The sequence below is a fragment of the Nicotiana sylvestris genome, chromosome 1 (genome assembly GCF_000393655.2).
Source record: "Nicotiana sylvestris chromosome 1, ASM39365v2, whole genome shotgun sequence".
Lineage (NCBI taxonomy): Eukaryota > Viridiplantae > Streptophyta > Magnoliopsida > Solanales > Solanaceae > Nicotiana > Nicotiana sylvestris.
The window spans coordinates 34398672-34420395 of NC_091057.1; the positions used below are offsets into that span (position 1 = coordinate 34398672).

At 34.9% G+C, this 21724-nt stretch overlaps 1 protein-coding gene across 2 annotated transcripts in view; it reads left to right on the forward strand.

Moving 5' to 3' along the window:
* Nucleotides 1-1419: 1419 nt before the first annotated feature.
* The window catches only part of LOC104227188 (myosin-6-like), a 30655-nt gene continuing 10350 nt past the window's right edge, over nt 1420-21724 (forward strand). The window contains exons 1-27 of one of the 2 annotated variants that reach the window (XM_009779380.2): nt 1420-1958; nt 3548-3676; nt 4459-4602; nt 5064-5209; nt 5288-5444; nt 5632-5690; nt 5783-5942; nt 8052-8201; nt 8276-8412; nt 8495-8641; nt 8726-8827; nt 9188-9245; nt 9330-9431; nt 9809-9846; nt 9970-10096; nt 10212-10382; nt 10468-10599; nt 10680-10789; nt 10894-10969; nt 11971-12148; nt 12362-12567; nt 12747-12866; nt 13674-13772; nt 14388-14846; nt 15432-15571; nt 18786-18906; nt 19065-19204. In XM_009779380.2, the coding sequence (XP_009777682.2) occupies nt 1956-1958; nt 3548-3676; nt 4459-4602; nt 5064-5209; nt 5288-5444; nt 5632-5690; nt 5783-5942; nt 8052-8201; nt 8276-8412; nt 8495-8641; nt 8726-8827; nt 9188-9245; nt 9330-9431; nt 9809-9846; nt 9970-10096; nt 10212-10382; nt 10468-10599; nt 10680-10789; nt 10894-10969; nt 11971-12148; nt 12362-12567; nt 12747-12866; nt 13674-13772; nt 14388-14846; nt 15432-15571; nt 18786-18906; nt 19065-19204 (3611 nt within the window). In that variant the 5' untranslated portion in view covers nt 1420-1955. The remainder of the gene's footprint in view (nt 1959-3547; nt 3677-4458; nt 4603-5063; nt 5210-5287; nt 5445-5631; nt 5691-5782; nt 5943-8051; nt 8202-8275; nt 8413-8494; nt 8642-8725; nt 8828-9187; nt 9246-9329; nt 9432-9808; nt 9847-9969; nt 10097-10211; nt 10383-10467; nt 10600-10679; nt 10790-10893; nt 10970-11970; nt 12149-12361; nt 12568-12746; nt 12867-13673; nt 13773-14387; nt 14847-15431; nt 15572-18785; nt 18907-19064; nt 19205-21724) is intronic. The other variant, XM_009779381.2, reaches the window with a different exon arrangement.

The following is a 21724-nucleotide window of genomic DNA, read 5'->3' on the forward strand; positions in this document are numbered from 1 at the left end:
ATCTTTGATTTGAAGTTGAAATTATGTTAAAAGATGTTAAGGGATAAAGAAATTAAGTTAGAAATCACTTACCAATCGTTTTGGAGAAGAAAAGTTGTTTGGAAAATCGCCTCTTAGGTTTTGGGTTTTTGAAAAGTGAAAAATGACTGAGATTTCCGAACTTGTATACCTCTCTAAGGACCTGGCGCGGACCGCACAAAAATGTGTTGCGACCGCGCCGAGTGGGAGAAAAATTGGGGCTTCTCTGAACCCTTCCAGCGCGGACCGCACTGTTTTGGTGCGCGGCGGCGCTGGTTGACCTGAAACCCTAGCCCTCAGACTCAGCCACGCGGACCGCACAAAAATGCATCGCGGCTGCGCGGCTCCAGCGCGTAAATGACCGCGGCCGCGCTGGTGTCTGCAACACCTGAACCTGCATTTTCTTAAGTCCAAGACCTCCCGGGCCCGATTCAAAACTCACCCGAGCCCTCGGGGCTCCAAACCAAACATGCACACAACCTTAAAAACATCTTACGGACTTACTCGGGCGATCAAATCGCCAAAATAACATCATATACATAGGATCAAGCCTCAAACACATGATTTTCTTTCTTCAACTTTCATAACTCAAATTCTCCATTTTTAGTCCGAAACACGTCATATGACGTCCGTTTTTAGCCAAACTTTACAGATAGTGCTTAACACATATTTAAGACTTGTACCGGGCGTCGGAACCAAAATACGAGCCCGATACCTATATTTTCTAACTCCTTTTCATTTCAAATTTTCATATCAAATTTCAGAAAAACAATTTCTTTCAAAAATTCATTTCTCGGGCTTGGGACCTCAGAATTTGATTCCGGGCACACGCCCAAGTCCCATATTTTTCTACGGACCCTCCGGGACCGTCGAATCACAGGTCCGGGTCCGTTTACCCAAAATGTTGACCGAAGTCAACATTATGCATATTAATACCAAAATTCATCAAATATTTCACATAATTCACATATTCTAACATAAAAACTTTCCGGCTACGCGCCCGAACTGCGCACGCCAATCGAGGCAACTAAAAGCGAGGTTTTCAAGGCCTCGGGAGCACGGAACAAGGAAGAATTACGGTGATGACCCCTTGGGTCGTCACATTCTCCACCTCTAAAACAACCGTTCGTCCTCGAACGGACAAAAGAAAGAAGTACCTGAGTCGGGAAATAAATGAGGATAACGGCTCCGCATATCGGACTATTAATATTAATATTATATTATCATATTAAAGAAAAGGGCAAAACCAGGGAGGTAGTTAAGTTCCGAGACAAGCCACGTAACTATAAAATCTCAAGCTGATGACAATTATGCAAATAGAACGAAAAATAAGGGCATTATGGAATTTAAATAATCATCTCTCCTTAAGACACATTCATGTTGTGGATTCTCTCTGCATTTGACGTGAAAATAACCAACCAAGAAACCTCAAACAAAACAAAATGCCTCAACAAAACATAATAGTAGAACAAAGATTAGCATTCTGAAGAGAGAAACAACAATTTTTTTCCAGAGGAAAGGAAAGGAAAAGGGAATTGCAAAGGGGGCTATTTTTCTTTCCTTTTCATTCATCATCTCCATATATTGAGGAAGAAAAAACAAAATATAGGGACATTGATTTCATATTATATATACCCCTTATTGCATACTCCAATTATATTTTTCTTTCCCATTTTCATTTCTAAACCCTTCAATTCTTCTCTCTTTTTTTTTCCATCTCATTTTCTTGAATTTGCATTACACATTGTGGAGAAGCTAGAGAAGAATGAGAGACCAAAGGCCACGCCTTGAAAGGCAATTTTTGGGTGCACATTTGCATATATAATGAGGCGCATTGTGGGTAATTGTTGGATAAAAATATCATTGGTTTTTATGGGGTTGTGGATTTGAAGGGAAAAATTGGAGTCTTGATTGATCTCCATTGTGTTTGTTGAGAAATGGTATGGCTTTCTTGCTTTTCTCTGAAGAATTTTCTTAGTTTGCATGTTGGCTTTTGCTTAAGTTTTTGTTATTTTCTTCAAGTAGTTGACAGCTGCGGTTATTATGTTTTCAATTGCATGAGAAAGGTGGCGTATTTGTTTTTGCTTAACTATACTGTTCTAATGAAGGGTTATTATAATTACTTCTTGGCGATAAATTGTTCAGATATAACTAAGTCCATAATTGTGTATTCTATTTTACGACTTTAAACTTTTAGATGAGATTATCACATAATTCAACATGGTATGAGACAGAGGTCTTAGGTTCAATTCTCACCTCCAACCATAATCATCAGAAAGAATTTGCACGTGCTACAACTTAAGCTTTTGGATGAAATAACCACAGAGTTTGTTTCAGAGAAAGGAAAAATAACATTATTTTCAGTAGGTTCAGAGAAGCTGTATTTTCTTTATTAAGAGAGTGGCAGTTAAATTGCTTTCCGCATGACGGTCTAAGTATATTATAAACTGGCCTTATCCATCTTGTCGATTGGCTAAGGAGTGCATAAGTGTTAGAGTGGGTTAGAGTCCCACATCGGTTGGGGATTGGGCTGGTGCGTAGTGGTCTCCTTATATGGACTTAGGAAATCTTACTCGCATGAGCTAACTTTTGGGGTTGAGTTAGGACCAAAGTCCATATCTTCAAAATAAGCAAGCCAACTTTCATCGCTCCAAGAAGAACTTATTTTTTAAAGCTCACTTTCAACTGTCAAGTGTTGCATACTGCACCTCCAAGTTAGAGGTTCTTGAGATTTGTCAGAACGGGTTATGTCTCGCATTGGTTGGGGAATGTGCTGGTGGTCTCCTTACATGGACTTGGGAAATCTTCATTCATGAGCTAGATTTTGGGGTTGAGTTAGTCTCAAGGTCCATATCTTCTTCACATGCTATCAAAGCCAGCCAGGTGTGTTCCCGTTTGGGCTCTCGTATTATATTGATCATGCTCCAGTTGGAGGTCTGGGCGTGTGAGGGGGTGTTAGAGTCGGTTAGACTCTCATATTGGTTTTTGGGGTTGAGTTAGGACTAAGGTTCATATCTTCTTCACAAGATTAAAGCAGGTTTACCTGCATGAAGCTTCTATTTGGAAACAAAAAGAAGTAAATTTGTGTGTTTGGATGGGCCCATCTCTGTTAAAGTATTAGCCAGTGTTCTATTCTCCCTGTCAAGATAAAAATTTGCATAGCTAGCTTTAGTCGCTTCAAAGTATTATTTTTCTAGTAACTAAACTCTATAAACGAGATTCCGTTAGACACGCCTTAATGTTTGCTTCGCCTTTCAGCTTCTAAATCATCAGCATATGTTACTGAGAGTCAAAATGGCATATTCAAGAGTAAGATATGTAGACAAATATAGATTCCATGTGTAGTATATCTGTCATCTCTTGTTCTCCTTTTCTTTTCTGATTTTATGTCATGTTCTTCGGTTCTTTTTTGCTTTTTATATCTCCTCTCTGGTGTATAATTCAAACCTTCTATGTGCATAGTGGTTTTTAAGGTACAAAATGTTTTAGTGCTGTGACTGAGACTTCGAAAATTCTAAATGTTGTGCAGAGTGTTTCCGCCAGTGTTGTGGTTGGATCTCATGTATGGGTTGAGGATCCTGAGGTAGCTTGGATAGATGGGGTAGTTGCTGAAGTCAATGGTGAAGAGATCACAGTTAACTGCACGTCAGGGAAGACAGTGAGTTTTACATTAACATACACCTTTTACACATTTCTATTATTTACATTATTTAAAGTAAATTTTTCTTTGTCTTTTAAGCTTTAATATTCTGCTTTTGCTGTATTATGTTTGATCCACATCCTTGGTGCCCGTGGCAAATGCTTGAATGATAGTGTAATTATGACTTGTTGCTTCCTGCATACATTCTTCTAGATAGTTGTGAAAGTAGGTGAACTAGAAATTCTTTAACTTGCTAGTATTGTCCGCTCTGGTAATTGAGCAGATGCCTTGGTGTTTTGACTTGTATTGTCCTCTTGTAATTGTCTAAATAATCTGTTGAATCTTCATCTTCACTTTTAAGTTCCTTTTTTCTTTTCTTGGGAGAATAAATAGCATCGTGGGATTTGATATTCCAGCGCATAAACTACTGATTTCAGTCAATTTTGATCTCAGAAGATAAAAATCTGATTGTGGCAGGCAGTATTATTGATAAGATTAGATATGGTTATACTGAGTAAAGGTCTGTTTACCATGTTGTTTGTTTAGCTTACTATGGTCTCTGAGCAGAGTGCTCTTTGGCAAATTTTGAAAATTAGTCTTTATGAGCTAAAATTAGTTTTGGTTTGAATATAACAATGATCATAAAGCGCAATAGTATCCGTCTTTAGTGTTTGCAGCATGCTGCTAGCTAGCTCTGTAGACTGTCACTTTTTGGAAAACAGATTGACAGGATTACATCATTTTATTTTCCCGGTATCTGAATGTGTTGTCTGATAAATCTCCCTGAATTTCCTTTGTAGGTTGTAACCAATCTATCCCATGTGTACGCAAAAGATACTGATGCGCCTTCTTGTGGCGTGGATGATATGACAAAACTTTCTTATCTGCATGAACCAGGAGTTTTGCAGAATTTGAAAAGTCGATATGACATGAATGAAATTTATGTAAGGGCTTTCAGGACGATTGTTATGCATTTTTTGAATCAGATATATTTTCTGTTTCTTTTCTTGATGATTTTTAGGCATTAAGGGGTGGTTTGGTTTGGTTCATGGTTATGTGGGGACTATAATTCAATGAATAATAATGATATGAATTATGTACAGTGAATAATAATGTAGTATTACACATAAAAAAAAAGTAAGTTTCCTAGTATAACTTAATGCAGGTTTTATTTGATACCGTCAACCAAACATAACACCAGTTATGCAGGGATAATATTTCCAACCAAATGCTGCCTTAATGCGGAAATTTATTTTCTAATCCATCCAAGCAAACACTGCATTTTTTTATGTCAGGATTATTTTTGCTAATCCGTTCAACCAAACAACCCCTTATGTTTTCTTTTTCTTTGTCATGTCTTGAGTAAACTGGTTGAGAAAGCTAACATGTGATTTGGTGCATTCAGACTTACACTGGGAGCATATTGATTGCCGTGAACCCCTTCAAGCGGTTACCCCATTTATATGATAAAAGTGTGATGGAACAGTACAAAGGCATTGCACTTGGGGAGCTGCCCCCTCATCCTTTTGCTATTGCTGATGCTGCTTATAGGCAAGATTCATGGTTTTTCGTGTAGCTGTCAAAGTATTAACTTCTGTATAATCTTTAACATTGTGCTTCTGAATTCAGGCTGATGATTAATGAGGGGATAAGCCAGTCAATTTTGGTAAGTGGAGAGAGTGGAGCGGGCAAGACAGAAAGCACAAAAATGCTTATGCAATATCTTGCATATATGGGAGGACGAGCGGCAGCTGAGGGAAGGAGCGTGGAGCAGCAAGTCCTTGAGGTATGATACTTTGGTAGATTTTCTCCGTTGTTTGATTTATTCGATTATTGGAATCTTGAAATAGCCACTTTCTTGCCAAGGTTGACTTTACAAAATCTGTTCAAAATATTTCTGGATCAATCAATTGATCAACTATACTTAAAAACATTTCCTGATCTATGTACATATTTACTTTTGCTTTTTTCAGTCAAATCCGGTTTTAGAAGCCTTCGGTAATGCTAAGACAGTCAGAAACAACAACTCAAGGTGAGGAAACTCAAAAATTCAGATACCTTTTCCTCACCGTATTACACATTCTGTTTAACTCATGAATTTTGCTGCACCATGTATTTTGGCAGTCGTTTTGGTAAATTTGTGGAGCTCCAGTTTGATAAAAGAGGGAGGATATCCGGTGCTGCTATCAGAACATATCTGCTGGAACGATCACGTGTTTGTCAAGTTTCTGATCCTGAGAGAAATTATCACTGCTTCTATTTGCTTTGTGCTGCACCACCTCAGGTAATTTTACTTTCCCTGTATGTTTGCAATATGTTTATTTCTAGAAGTTAGGGAGCACTTTACCTTTATTAGGATTTAAATTGTACTTGATGATGCCCCTCCAAATGCAATTTGTCTATTTTTCAAAAAGCAACATGAATATGTTAATAAAGAAAAGAGTTCCGAAGGTCTTATTTTTATTTTCATTTTTCTTAAAGAATTCCAAAGTAAGCACCGTGGAAACAACCTCTTACTGAAATATTAGGTAAGATTGCTACCATTAGACCTAATGTGATCTGGCACTTCCCTGAACCTTGCACATAACGGGAGTTTAGTGTATCAGGTTGTCCTTTTTATTAAAAGATTAAATGAAGATTAGTGATGAAAGAAACATTCAACACTTATCTGCTAAATTAATAACATCGAAACTAAAAGGTATCTTCGGAAGTTCCCGTGTCTTTTTGTACACCAAAATCATAAATGCCTTCGGAGAGAATTGGAACAAGACAGTAGATGTCAGCACTTAGTATGCTCAGCCGAAGCCACAGCAGTAGGTGCTACGGTCTGTTTTTCATTTAAGCACTAGTTGTTCGTGCCAAAGTTCTTGTTAACATACTATTCCCTCCATTTCATTGATTTGGTTTGATCTGCAAGGTTACTAAGAGTGAAATGATCGATGAGATTATTTTACTGATTTTGATAAAAAGTGTATTAAATAATACTCTGAAATGTGAAAAGGTTTAAATCTAAGTTTGAATGATTGAGTAGAAGTATTAGTTTGTACTACCGCATCCCATTTTGTATGACAGTATTTGACTTGAAACGAAATGATTTTATTTTGATTTGTTGTATAGCTTTGTAATTTGATTAGACTTAGATGTAGGGTGTGTTTGGTATTCCGGAAAATGTTTTCCAATTTTCCCATGTTTGGTTGGCTTAAATGTTTTGAAAACATTTTCCTTATGAACTCGTTTTCCTCCAATTAATGTTTTCCTCATCAAGAGAAAGGGAAAACATTTTCCAAAACTCCTTCTCAACCTTTCCCATCCTCACCAACCCACCCCACCCCCTCTCTCCAAATTTTTTTTTTCAAATTTCAGTTTTTCCGTTACCACCCACCCTACTGCCACCCCACCCCCACCCCCGCCGCAAAAAAAAATATTTTTTTTACCTTATTTTTTTTTTTGCAATTTCAAATTTCTGTTTTTTATTTTTCTGCACCTCCCCCCCCCCCCAACCTCCAAAAAAAATTTTAAATATATTTTTCAGTTTTAGTTTTTTTATTTATCGGTTTAGAGGTTCAAAATTTTACAAGTTCCAAAGTTATGAGTTCGGAGGTTTATGTGTTTGGAAGTTTACGAGTTTAGAAATTATAAAGTTTATGGGTTCGAAATTTCGCGGTTTTGAAAGTTTAGTGGTTCGAAAGTTTATGAAATTTGTGGGTTCGGAAGGTTGTTGGTTTGAAAGTTTATGGCTTCATGTTTATTATATCTAAATTATTTATGAATACTTTGAGAAGTCATTTTCCTTAATTTGCGTACCAAACACCGGAAAATGAATAAGATTACTACTTATTTTCCAAGAAAACATTTTCCACGAAAAACATTTTCCGTTATACCAAACACGCCCGTAATGTACTAAGGTATTAACAATTGTGTCACATATAACCCATGTACATTTAGAAGTTTGAATATAAGATACTTGTCTTTAGGCATTTTTTTCCACTTAATTCTCACATGGCATAACTCATAAGAGTTTTGATGAGAAATAAATCCTAGTTCCTTGCTTGGATTCACTAGAAATATCCAAAGAGAAAATATCAGCACGCATATTTTGGGCAGTTTCTACTTGACCTGATCACGAATGAACTATCGCTTCTGTTTTAAGTTTTGTTGTCTTCCTGAAGTGCTACACTTAAACCAGTACTCCCACTAAGACCAGAGAAAATCCTTGTTAAACATATCCCAAAACAAATATGTTGCAGCGCTACATAAATAAATAAAAATGACTCCTCTTTAACAGTTTAAGCATTAGATGAGCTATCACATATTTCAACAGTTTATGCAACATGCAATGCTGTTTTTCTAAGTTGGAGCTACTTAGTTTGCTTGTTTTCTTTTTTTCTTGCAGGATGTTGAAAAATACAAAGTAGGGAATCCTAGGACATTTCATTATCTGAACCAATCAAATTTTTTTGAACTAGCTGGAGTGGATGAGTCAGAGGAATACCTGGCAACGAGGCGGGCTATGGATATTGTTGGGATCAGTCATGATGAGCAGGTATTAGCATCATTAAATTCTTCGCATACATGGGTTACTTCATGAGAGTCTCTAGTTTTAATATTCAACTGCAGGATGCTATTTTTAGAGTAGTTGCTGCGATTCTTCACTTGGGAAACGTTGAATTTGCAAAGGGAACAGAAACTGACGCTTCAGAACCTAAGGATGATAAGTCTCGGTTCCATCTTAAGATTGCAGCTGAACTATTCATGTAAGTGGTTTCTTCTATTTATATCTCCAGATACCCACGTGCTTTTCGGTAAAAACTATCATTTCGCTGAAATCTCGTTTAGGTGTGATGAGAAGTCTCTTGAGGACTCCATGTGCAAACGTGTCATGGTAACTCGTGATGAGACCATTACAAAGTCCCTCGATCCACAGGCTGCAGCTGTCAGTAGAGATGCTTTAGCCAAGATAGTTTACTCAAGATTGTTTGATTGGTTAGTTGAGTACCGTAAATTTTATTGCTTGTTCATTTGTATCAAAGGTAATTGACCCAACACAAATGTTGTTTTGTTGTTCAGGATAGTGAACAAGATCAATAACTCCATTGGCCAAGATCCTGATTCAACTTTCTCAATTGGTGTTCTAGACATCTATGGATTTGAGAGTTTCAAGACAAACAGGTGCTTAACCGGTATGCTTTTGTTTTCATCATTCAAGTAGTTAAGTTTTGCAGAATGCTGGATGAAAGTTCTGTTCTGCAAATTTGGATTTTTGGATTTAAAATTTCATTATCCTCCATGATCTGACATAACCATAATTTTCTCTGTCAACATCTGGCTCTGTTCCAAGATTTATTCTGGATATGGTTTACTGTTCCTACTTTATTTATAGCTGCCTATACACACATTCTACTTCTTAAAGCACTTTTGGTGTTGAGTTCACATTTAGATGAATAGCCTTGTTTGTTTTCCTGCTCGTTTCTTTAATTTTATTTTTTTATGCTCTCTCCTTTGTTATGATTATTGATTTCTTCTATGCAGTTTTGAGCAATTTTGCATTAATTTGACCAACGAAAAGCTGCAGCAACATTTCAACCAGGTTTGTGTGGTCATTCATTTGATAGTCTCATAGCTCGGACATGTTAATGTAAATACTGAAAAACCTTTTATTTCCCTTTGCCAGCATGTTTTCAAGATGGAGCAAGAAGAGTATACCAAAGAGGAAATTGACTGGAGTTACATAGAGTTCATTGATAATCAAGATATTCTGGATCTTATAGAAAAGGTGACCTGGATATATACTATATCACCATCTTTTACTTTTGATGACTGCCTACGACATGTATAGAGAAAGATTTATAGGCAGAAAATGGGACAAGACCATATACAAGTGCGTAGAGATAAGGAGTTCTATAAAAAATAGATGAGTTCTATAAAAAGTAGATCTTTCTACCGAATATATTAAATCATCAATGCATGTTGAATCATCTTATGTTGATTACCATACTATTTGTTTCACTTCTTTCCTCCACAGATATGCTAATATAAGAAAAATAAATCTTTGTTGTCAGTTTCTGTTATATGTTATAGATTTTAATTTTATTGATATGTTTTGGTTCCATTTTTACCATGTTTATGTTCTGAATACTTCGTTTCCTTCAGAAACCTGGCGGGATCATTGCTCTTCTTGATGAGGCCTGGTATGTAGAGAGTTCAAATCTTTTCTTTACTCAAAATTTCCATTCTTTAGGTATAATTGCCAAAAATACCCACAAAACTCATTGGTTGTTGTTTTGACTACTCTTGTGGCTCACTTTTGCCAGTATGTTCCCAAGATCAACATATGAAACCTTCGCAGAAAAGCTATATCAGACTTTTAAAGATCATAAGCGGTTCAGCAAGCCAAAGTTGTCCCGGACTGATTTTACTATTTGCCACTATGCTGGTGATGTATGTAGCAAAAGTACTTAAATATATCTATGTACTTTACAAGAGTGAGGGTTATGCAATTTTTGCTAAGAAAAGCAAGTGTTGCTCAATCTTGTTTTGACTTCTTTCATGTCAGGTCACTTACCAAACTGAGTTCTTTTTGGATAAGAACAAGGATTATGTAGTTCCAGAGCACCAAGCAACACTTACTGCTTCAAGGTGCCACTTTGTCTCTGGCTTGTTTCCACCTTTACCTGAAGAATCTTCTAAACAGACCAAGTTCTCCTCTATTGGCGCTCGATTTAAAGTATATTTTCTTCTTTCCTTTGATCAACCTGTTTTTATCTCATTGTTTCATGCTTCTGAAATATATTACACTTTACCTGGTATAGCAACAATTGCAAGCATTGCTTGAGACACTTAATGCCACAGAGCCTCATTATGTTCGTTGTGTGAAGCCAAATAATCTTTTGAAGCCAGAAATTTTTGAGAACCAAAATGTACTCCAGCAGCTTCGTTGTGGGGTAAGCTTTAATAACCTCCGTCTGTTATAAACTGTATAGTCTCTGCAAGCCTGGGTACTTCACAACTAAACCTTTTATAGGGAGTTCTGGAGGCTATTCGGATCAGTTGTGCTGGCTATCCTACTCGGAAACCGTTTGATGAATTCTTAAGCCGGTTTAAGGTCCTTGCACCTGAGGTTTTAAATGGAAGGTATTATTCGCATTAACACAATTCAAAGAGTTTCGAGGTTTCTATCCATTTTCTTCTTTGGTCTGTCAACATTTATATTTTTTTTTTACTTTCTCATTTAGTAGTATTCTCATTGATAGTATTGACGAGGTCGCCGCTTGCGGGAGACTTTTAGAGAAGGCTGGACTCAAAGGTTATCAGGTACCGGTCGTCGTTTTTCTGGTAGTGGTTAATCATTAAGATTATCTATTACAGAGAAAGATGTTCTGTTCTGTGTGCTGAATTACATCGGCAGCTATATAGGTGCATTTATATCCACAGATAAGGTTTTTAGCCCTCACTAAATTCCTTACATCAATGGAATGCTGTGACTAATTGTTATTGCTATCATCATTTAAAAGGGCAGCGTGTAAAAATCTGATGGAAGAAGAGTGAACTGAAATTTCTTGGTTGGTTTTCTTTAGGGAAGGAATTACAAACATATTACCTACTTCAAATAATATATTATCTCCCTATTCTAGAAACAAATCAAATCAGGTTTTGTACTCTAGAAAAGCTGACAAATCTAGAATTCTGGAATCCTTGAGATCCTTTCCCAGAATATAAACACTCCTCGAGCTAGGTTGTAGATATTGATTAAGACAAGCTTGGAACTTGTAGGGAAGTAAGGAAGTAAAGAAGTTCCATTTTCCCTTTTTCTATATTTTTTATTCTAGTGGCGATCTATTTCAACGTGTTTGTAGCAGCAAGAAATCAATGAGTAAAGGATCTCCCAATTCTCTTTTCCTTTAGGAAATAAATTACCTTCCTAAAATATTATATAATCTAGAAAACAAATAAAATCCGGATTCCTAGTCTAGAAACAGTGTACTAATCCAGAATTGTGGAATCTTTGAGATCCTTTCCCAGAATAAGGACAGTTCAAAATCATGCTTTATTCCTTTCGCTCCGAAAATGCCGTGCCTTTTTCTCTCTTTAATTGAAGTATTTGGTCATTTAGATGCTGCAATTTAGTTGAGGAGCACTGTTGAGAATCTTGTGGGAAACCTGTAAACTAGGTTTTCTATTTTCCTTTTGCATCAGATTTTATGTATTTATATCGTTCAAACTTGTATCAGCTGGTTGTATGATTCTTTTTGTTGAAGCTCATAAAATTTAAACTTGCTGGTTGATGCATTCTATCTGATGTTACATAATTGCAGGTTGGTAAAACAAAAGTGTTTCTTAGAGCCGGCCAAATGGCAGAATTAGACACCCGCCGAAATGAGGTCCTTGGCAGATCTGCTAGCATAATCCAGGCAAAAGTTCGCACATATTTCGCTCGCAAAACTTTTTTGTTGTTACGGGTTTCAGCAATCCAAGTCCAAGCTGTTTGTAGGGGTACGATAGCCTGTTTAACTTTTATATATAATTTATATGACCATGCCCCGACAAAAAGCTAGAAACCGCTGTGAATATGTACCTGGATCCTGTACACGCCGTTCATCACACCGTGTGAATTGGTTTCTCTAAATTCAATAATGCCTCAAATGTTTTACTTATGCAATAAAAAAAAAGAAATGCCCAATAACTGTTTTATGATACCTTATGCAGGCCAACTTGCACGGGCTATCTACGAGTGCATGAGGAGAGAAGCTGCCTCTCTGAGGATCCAAAAAGATGCACGCAAGTACCTTGCACGGAAATCTTATGGATTGCTGTGCTTTTCAGCTGTTTCAATTCAAGCAGGATTGCGTGGCATGGCTGCTCGAAATGAGCTTCAATTCAGAAAGCGAACAAATGCAGCTATCTTTATCCAGGTAAAGAGAGATTTTCTACTGGCTTTTCTGAATTTCACATGCCATTTTAGCGTCAATTTTTTATCCTTCAGGATCAGCATAATGATAATTTAGAACTCAAGTAACTAAGCCATTTTACATGCTTTGACTGACATATAGCTTCGGCGTAATTTTTCTTTCTTTGATTATGCTGGTTATAGAGTGATTGGCGGAGATACTTGAAACGGCTACATTATAGGAGGATGAAGAAAGCAGCAATTGTGTTACAATGTGCCTGGAGAGCTAAAATGGCCCGCAGAGAACTACGAAAGCTAAAGATGGTAAGAACTCACTCTGTTCGCCTTTACCGCTCACAAGATTTTGGGTACGACATGCTAGTTTGTTGTGTCCCTTGATCTGTGTAAACTGTATGTGTCATTATTCTCCCAGTTTTCTGTTACGATAGAATAACAACTAGTTCTGAATCATTCAGTGAATAATAGTGAACTTTCTCAGTACTTTGTATTAATTACAAAGCAAGAAATAGTTGAATAGAAAGGCAAGAAACATATTGTTCCTCTCACCCTTACCCACCAATAATTAATGTATGGAGGTTCAGTCATCAGGGCGATGGTAGAAGGTAATTTTTATGTGTGTGCTGAACTGGGCACCTTTGAACGGTGAACCAAAAATAACCAGGTGGTTTGTGGGAAGTCCATGCCATAGCAGTGGAAGTCCCAACAATTGCTGTGTCGACCCTTGTGCATTATGGTGTGCCTTTTGCGCATTGTGTCACGAAGGATGACAAATAAGGTTTTTGATATGGCTTTTATGTTCAATCCATATGATCTTGCAGTGCAAAATTTTCTGCCAGTATAGTTCTTTTTATCATCTCCTTCTCTTCCTTCTGATTTCTCTTTTAGTTTTCTCTTCTTTAGTGGACATAAAGCAAGATCTCCATTAAAAGAAAGGAATTATTTGGAAATGAACATGCTTTTGTGGAGTGAAACCGAAGAGCTGGAGCTTTAGTTTTATTTTCTTTAGTGACATAAAGCCGACTTTTATGTTCAACTCATATGATTTCGCAGGCTTTAGTTCAAATACCTTAATAGATGTGTTAAATGTCTTGATTTTATTTTCTGCTCCAGGCAGCGAAAGAAACTGGAGCTCTCCAAGAAGCCAAAAGCAAGCTGGAAAAGGAAGTTGAAGAGCTGACACAGAGACTACAGGTGGAGAAGCGCATGAGGGTAAATATATTTCTTTGAACTTACTAGATTACTATCAGTTTTTATAATTGGTAATTATGTTCTAACAGGATGGTTAGCTATGATGTCGTATTTCCTCTTTGCACTCAGTTTAAAGGAAATGATTTCTTCTCATATTTGACCAGTCCATCTTTTTTGCACATTATTGTGAGTTACAGGTCCTAAACTTGGCAACTAAGACATAGATCTAATTGTATTTCTAGACTTCAGACTTAAAATAGATTTCCATTTGCTGGAGTCTTAGATCAACTTCTGGTTGTTGCTCTGACTTCAGTATTTGATCAAATTTGTTAATTTTTATATCTTTTTTGCGTTAGAGCCTACTAAACCTCAATCTGAAAGTAGTTGGGCTCGGCTATTCACATCCTATATGTCTATTCTGCTGTATTTGGAGTTTATATAGCTCAAATATTTTTGATGCAAATCATGTTGGAAACATGTATGTTTTATAGTTTCACTATGAAGTGTTTATTATTGGATTATGGAGTTGGATCAATGCAAGCAAGCATTGAAAATAAACAGAAACAAAATGTGATTCTATTTTGCAGTAGCATCTTGTTTCTATACCAGCTAATTGACAGAAACCATATTATACAGGACAATTTGGAGGAAGCTAAAACCCAGGAAACAATGAAATTACAGTCTACATTGGAAGAGACTAGGCTTCAGCTTAAAGAAACTAAAGAGCTGCTCGTGAAGGAATGTGGGGCTACCACAAAGGACAATCTGGAGGAAACTAAAGCCCAGGAAACAATGAAATTACAGTCTGCATTGGAAGAGACAAGGCTTCAGCTTCAAGAAGCAAAAGAGCAGCTCGTGAAGGAACGCGGGGCTACCACAAAGGACAATCTGGAGGAAACTAAAGCCCAGGAAACAATGAAATTACAGTCTGCATTGGAAGAGACAAGGCTTCAGCTTCAAGAAGCAAAAGAGCAGCTCGTGAAGGAACGTGGGGCTACCACAAAGGTTGCGGAACAAGGATCTATTATACAAGAGGTCCGAGTTATAGATCAGGGGCTGGTCGACAAGCTTAATGCTGAAAATGAGCAGCTTAAGGTAAGGATGTAGAAGTAAATGTGTTGTACTATTTGATGGATATTGCATACTGTTAGAGTAGGTTAGAGTCCCACACTGGTTGCGGAATGGGATGGTATCCCCTTATATGGACTTGGGCAATCCTCTCCCATGAGCTAGCTTTCTGGGTTGAGTTAGGCCCAAGGTCCATTTCTTTAACATGATATCAGAGCCGGGCCCATTCCCGTTTGGGCTCCAGTGTTATATTGTCCACACTCCAGTTGGCGGTCTGGGAGTGTGAGGGGGTGTTAGAGTGGGTTAGAATCCCACAATGGTTGGGGAATGAGCTGGTGGTCTCCTTATATGGACTTGGGCAATCCTCCCCTCATGAGCTAGTTTTTGGGTTTGAGTTAGGCCCAAGGTTCATATCTTCACACATACTCTATTTGAAGATCAAAAAGCACATGAGTTAAGTCTGACCAGGAAAAGTTTTTCTGCTTCTAATTTAATATTCTATAGACTGTTTTCTTGCTCAAGATTAGTACTCCATGGTTACAGCTTCTGATGCATTATTGTCATAATTTAGTTGTCGAACTGGCTTTCAATATCTTGTCAAATATGTTGCAGGTTATTGTTAACTCGTTGGAAAAGAAAATTGATGAAACAGAGAAAAAATATGAGGAGACAGTCAAAATAAGCGAGGAGCGATTGAAGCAAGTTCTGGAGGCCGAGTCTAAGATAACTCAGTTGAAGGAAGTCATGCAAAGGTAGGGAAATTTTAGACAACGCCTTTCCTTATTTGTTATACCTTAACTAGTAGTCGTACCCGCGCGATGCGCGGTCAATATTAAAAAAATATTAATTAAATTAAATTATGATCAGGCTTGTTTGATTCTATTAGATCGTATTGCTTTAATAAAATTCAATTGTCATCTTGTTTGTCAATACGATATACCCAATAATGAAATCTCTATTAAATCAAACGTGCTTATATAGTCAGTGAATAACTTTTTTGTTCTATTTTTCTTTATTATATTAAACAATATTTAGTATTCGCTTTCTTTTTGTAATATATGAGAAGATATATAATTTATTACTATTGAATTTTTTGTTTTTAAATTTTATTATGTTGTTCTTAATAATATTATCTAAATTTTAGTGAATAAAATCTATGTTAAACTAACGGGACTTATACAGGCAGCGCATCAAATAACGTTTTTGTTATGTATTTTTCTTTATTATATCTTTCAATATTTAATACTATTACTTTGTTAATAGAAAGTTTCATTAGCATATTACGTTATTTAATATTTTTCTCTGAAGTTTTTTTTATTACTTTATTTTTAAATAATTTTAAAACTCCAACTTAAAACTACTCCCCAATTTGAATTGGTAATTTATTATTTTTTTAATTTTGTTTTTTATATTAAAATTCCAACTTGAACTACTCCCCAATTTGAATGGATAGTTTTTTTCTCTTTTTTCGTTTTTTATAGCTTTTTTATTTTAAAATAATTTAAAAACTCCAACTTGAAACTACTCCCACCCAATTTGAACGGGTAGTTACTTTTTTATATATTTATATTTTCATTTTCTAATTATAGTTAATTATAAGATATCTATTTTTATTTTAAAATTATTTTAAAACTCCAACTTGAAACTACTCCCCGATTTGAATGGGTAGTTTTTCTTCTCTTTTTTTTTGTTTTTTTATAGATTTTTTTTTGCTTTTTTATTTTAAAATAATTTAAAAACTCCAACTTGAAACTACTCCCACCCAATTTGAATGGGTAATTTTTTTTTATATTTATATTTTCGTTTTTTATATAGTTAATTATAAGATATCTATATTTATTAATTCAAATAAAGTAATCAATTAATATATATATGAATATATTCATATATATGGCAGTTTTATATTTTTTTATTATTTTCTTTTTTTATATATATTTAAATTCAAAAAGAATAACCAATAATTAATTATTAACTAAATAATAAATTTAGTAACTATTTATGTCATGTGGCTTTTTTTAAGCTGCCCCTTGGATTAACGAAAGGGTATTTTCCTCTCCTTTTAGTAATATATAGATTCTGTTGTTCTTAATAATATTATCTAAATTTTAGCGAATAAAATCTTTGTTAAACTAACGGGACTTATACAGGCAGCGCATCGAATAACGTTTTTGTATTTTTATTTTCAAATAATTTTAAAACTCCAACTTAAAACTACTCCCCAATTTGAATTGATAATTTATTATTTTTTAATTTCGTTTTTTATTTTAAATCTCACATTTGAAACTACTCCCGATTTGGATGGGTAGTTTTTCTTCTCTTTTTTCGTTTTTTATAGCTTTTTTTTTTTTTTTTTGCTTTTTAAAAAAAAAAAATTTAAAAGCTCCAACTTGAAAATACTCCCACCCAATTTGAATGGGTAGTTATTTTTTTATATATTTATATTATAGTTAATTATAAGATATCTATATTTATTAATTTAAATAAAGTAACCAATATATATATATATATATATATATATATATATATATATATATATATACACACACACACACACACACACACACACACACACATATATATATATATATATATATATATATATATATGGTAGTTTTGTATTTTTTTATTTTCGTTTTTTATATATATTTAAATTCAAAAATAATAACCAATAACTAATTATTAATTAAAAATAACTACCAATTTGAATGGGTAGTTATTTTCTTATATATTTATATTTTCGTTTTTTTATTATAGTTAATTATAAGGTATCTATTTTTATTTTAAAATTATTTTAAAACACCCACTTGAAACTACTCCATGATTTGAATGAGTTGTTTTTCTTCTATTTTTTTGTTTTTTATAGTTTTTTTTTGTTTTTTTATTTTAAAATAACTTAAAAACTCCAACTTTAAACTAATCCCACCCAATTTGAATGAGTAGTTATTTTTACATATATTTATATTTTGATTTTTTTTTATTATAGTTAATTATAAGATATCTATATTTATTAATTCAATTAAAGTAACCAATATATATATATATATATATATATATATATATATATATATATATATATATATATATATATATATATGGTAGTTTTGTATTTTTTAATTTTCGTTTTTTATATATATTTAAATTCAAAAATAATAACCAATAACTAATTATTAATTAAAAATAACTACCAATTTGAATGGGTAGTTATTTTCTTATATATTTATATTTTCGTTTTTTTATTATAGTTAATTATAAGATATCTTTTTTTATTTTAATTATTTTAAAACTCCAACTTGAAACTATTCCCCGATTTGAATGGGTAGTTTTTCTTCTGTTTTTTTCCGTTTTTTATAGCTTTATTTTTTTTTTTGCTTTTTGATTTTAAAATAATTTAAAAATTCCAACTTGAAACTACTCCCACCCAATTTGAATGGGTAATTATTTTTTTATATATATTTTTTTTATTTTTTTTTATTATAGTTAATTATTAATATAGATATAGATAAGAAATCTATATTTATTAATTAAATTAAAGTAACCAATTAATATATATATATATAACCAATTATATATATACATATATATAGTAGTTTTTTTAATTATTTTCATTTTTTAGATATATTTAAATTAAAAAGAATAACCAATAACTAATTTAATAACTAATTATGTCATGTGTCATTCTATTGTTCTGCTATTTGGCTTCATGAGGTGCTTTTGTCTTCTGGTTTTAATTATAGATAGATATGTTTTAGTATTAATCTGGATTATACATCATAGTTTGTCTAAAGCTGAAAGTCAATCAGGAATTTTTCCCTTGGTTGATTTCCCTATAGTTGAATGGTCTAAGTGTAATAATTGTTAACATTATTTACCTTGTAACATTCTTTTAGCAGCTTGGTTAATCTCACACCAATTTCGATCCTTATTTTCTCCTACTTTTTCATTTGATACTGATTGAGAGAACCACAGTTCTAAAGAGCTGCTACTGAAGGATCCTGAGGCTGCCACAAAGTTGTTGGAAGAAGTAGAGTTTCAGGTTGTTAATCAGGAGGTGACGGGAAAGCTTACTGCTGAAAATGAGCAGCTCAAGGTGAGGATGTTAGATTTAAATGTGATGTACTACTTAGTTGATGCTCTTCTTAAATTTCAAGAAATACCTGATGGAAATTTGGCTGCAACCAGTTTTATTGCTGCTTCTAATTCAGTTATTGAACTAGCTTTAAACATTGTGTATCAAATATGTCGCAGGTTCTTGTTAACTCATTGGAAAAGAAAATTGATGAAACAGAGAAAAAGTATGAGGAAACAAGCAAATTAAGTGAGGAGCGATTGAAGCAAGCTCTGGATGCAGAGGCTAAGATAATTGAGTTGAAGATTAGCATGCAAAGGTTGGAAAATCTAACATATATGGCTTGGTTTCTTCAACAGGCTCTGGCATCTTATCTTATTTGTTATTATTTTCTAAAAGAATATGGTTTCGCATGTCGTTTAGATTTGCTAGCAGTTTGTCTCAAGCTGAAAGTCAATCAGGATCATCCTTGTTTGTTTGATTTTCCTATAGTTGAATTGTCGAAGTTTATAGTTTTGTGCACTACCGAAACAACTGTGTTAACTCCCAATAAATCTGTGGTTCACTAGTTTCAATCCACCTCAGCTTCCCTCTGAATTGAAGCTAATGTGCTTGGCCCAAAATTTCATAAGTTTGTCCTACTGGATCCATATTTTATTATCGTGCTGTTGGAATTGCCAGGAGGAATGAAATTTCTTGTCAATAACACAGATCTAGTCTATGAAATCTTCACTCCATTAAAGATCCTAATTTTCGCCTTCTTTTTCATTCTAAACCCATCGAGAGAAGTACAACTCTAAACTTGTCAACTCAGCAAGTCTTCTTGAGAGGCTTTTTAGTTTATGAAAATTAAACCTTTTGCGTTAAAAGTTCAAATTTTAATTTATCTTAATCAAATCGCTTCGACACAAGTATGTCAAAGCAGATGATAGATCCATGTATGCAGCTTCTGTATGTTTTCCAATATTTCTTGTATAGTCCCTCTTCTTTTTAGAGCAAACTTTGAACAGATAGAACAACATGCGATCCATTTTTCCCTTTTCATTGCTCTCCCGCTGTACAATAGCACTCGCACTATTAATGTGGTCTGTGTTGGGAATAAACCCCTTACCAAAATAATATTCACGGTAATAAAGCGGAATAATAATGTAGCACCGAGATACGGTAATTAACAAGAATAAAAGAGTAACAATGACACCAAAATTTTTACGTGGAAAACCCTTCTGAATAAGGGAAAAAACCACGACCCCGAGAGGAGCAACTGATATCACTATAGTAAGGAATTTTACAACTTTGTAGGTCGGAGGTAAATACTCCAAAGACCACTACAACACTCAAAAGAAATAACCCTCTTTTGATATTCCCACCTCACTACAATATCGCTCACTCTCTATTTTCCTCACAGACTATTTTCTTATACCTTGTCTGTGAAACCTCACTCTTTCTTTCTCTCTTTGTTGGTGTGTAGAAATGAGAGTTGAAGCTCTCCTTTTATAGCCAAAGCTTCACCCTCTAAAGCCTACAATATTTGACAATTTACACACATTTTTCACAATTCAACAAAGTTGGCTACCAAACCAAAGAAATTCAACAAGGTTGGTTACCAACCAAACCAAGTCAACAAGGTTGGCTACCAAACCAAAGAAAACTCTTATTAGGCACATGCCTAATACTTCTTCAATGAGATGGACATCATCAATCTCCCCCTCCAGTCTCATTCATCCAGAGGAGGTAGCACTGTCTTCTAGTTTGAATGCATGCCGACAAGTTCTTTGCATAGCTCGAACTTGTTCCTTGGTACCACCTTGGTCAGCATATCTGCGGGATTCTCATTTGTAGAAATCTTCAAGACTTTTAGAGATTCATCATCTACCATTTCTCGAATCCAATGATATCTCACATCAATGTGTTTGGTCCTTGCATGGTACATAGAGTTCTTGCTAAGGTCTATTGCACTTTGACTGTCACAATAGACGACATACTCCTTCTGATGCAATCCAAGCTCTTGAAGGAATCGCTTGAGCCATATCATCTCCTTGCCAGTTTCTGTAGCGGCAATGTACTCTGCTTCAGTTGTTGAAAGTGCAACGCACTTCTGCAACTTAGACTGCCATGATATAGCTCCCCCTGAAAATGTAAATAAATATCCAGTAGTAGATTTTCTGTTGTCAATGTCACCTGCCATATCAGCATCTGTATAGCCCTTCAAGATTGGATCAGATCCTCCAAAGCACAAACAATCTCCCGTGGTACCTCTCAGGTACCTGAGTATCCACTTGACTGCTTCCCAATGTTCCTTTCCAGGATTTTCAAGAAACCTGCTGACAACACCAACTGCGTGAGCAATATCAGGTCTAGTACATACCATTGCATACATCAAGCTTCCGACTGTTGAAGCATAAGGAACTTTAGCCATGTTCCCTTTCTCCTCCACTGTTGTAGGACACATCTTCTTACTCAACTTTAGATGACCAGCAAGAGGTGTGCTGACTGGCTTAGCATTCTTCATGTTGAAGCGTTCTAGTACACGTTCAATGTACTTCTCCTGAGATAGCCACAACTTTCTACTTGTTCTCTCTCGAACTATCTTCATCCCTAGAATTTGTTGTGCTGGGCCCAAGTCCTTCATATCAAATGACTTGGACAGATCTCCTTTCAACTTTGCTATCAACCCCTTGTCTTTTCCTACAATTAACATGTCATCCACATACAACAACAATATAATAAAGTTATTCTCAGAAAATCTTTTGAAGTATACACATGGATCAGAATAGGTCTTTAGGTATGTTTGACTTTTCATGAATGAATCAAACTTCATGTACCACTGCCTTGGTGCCTG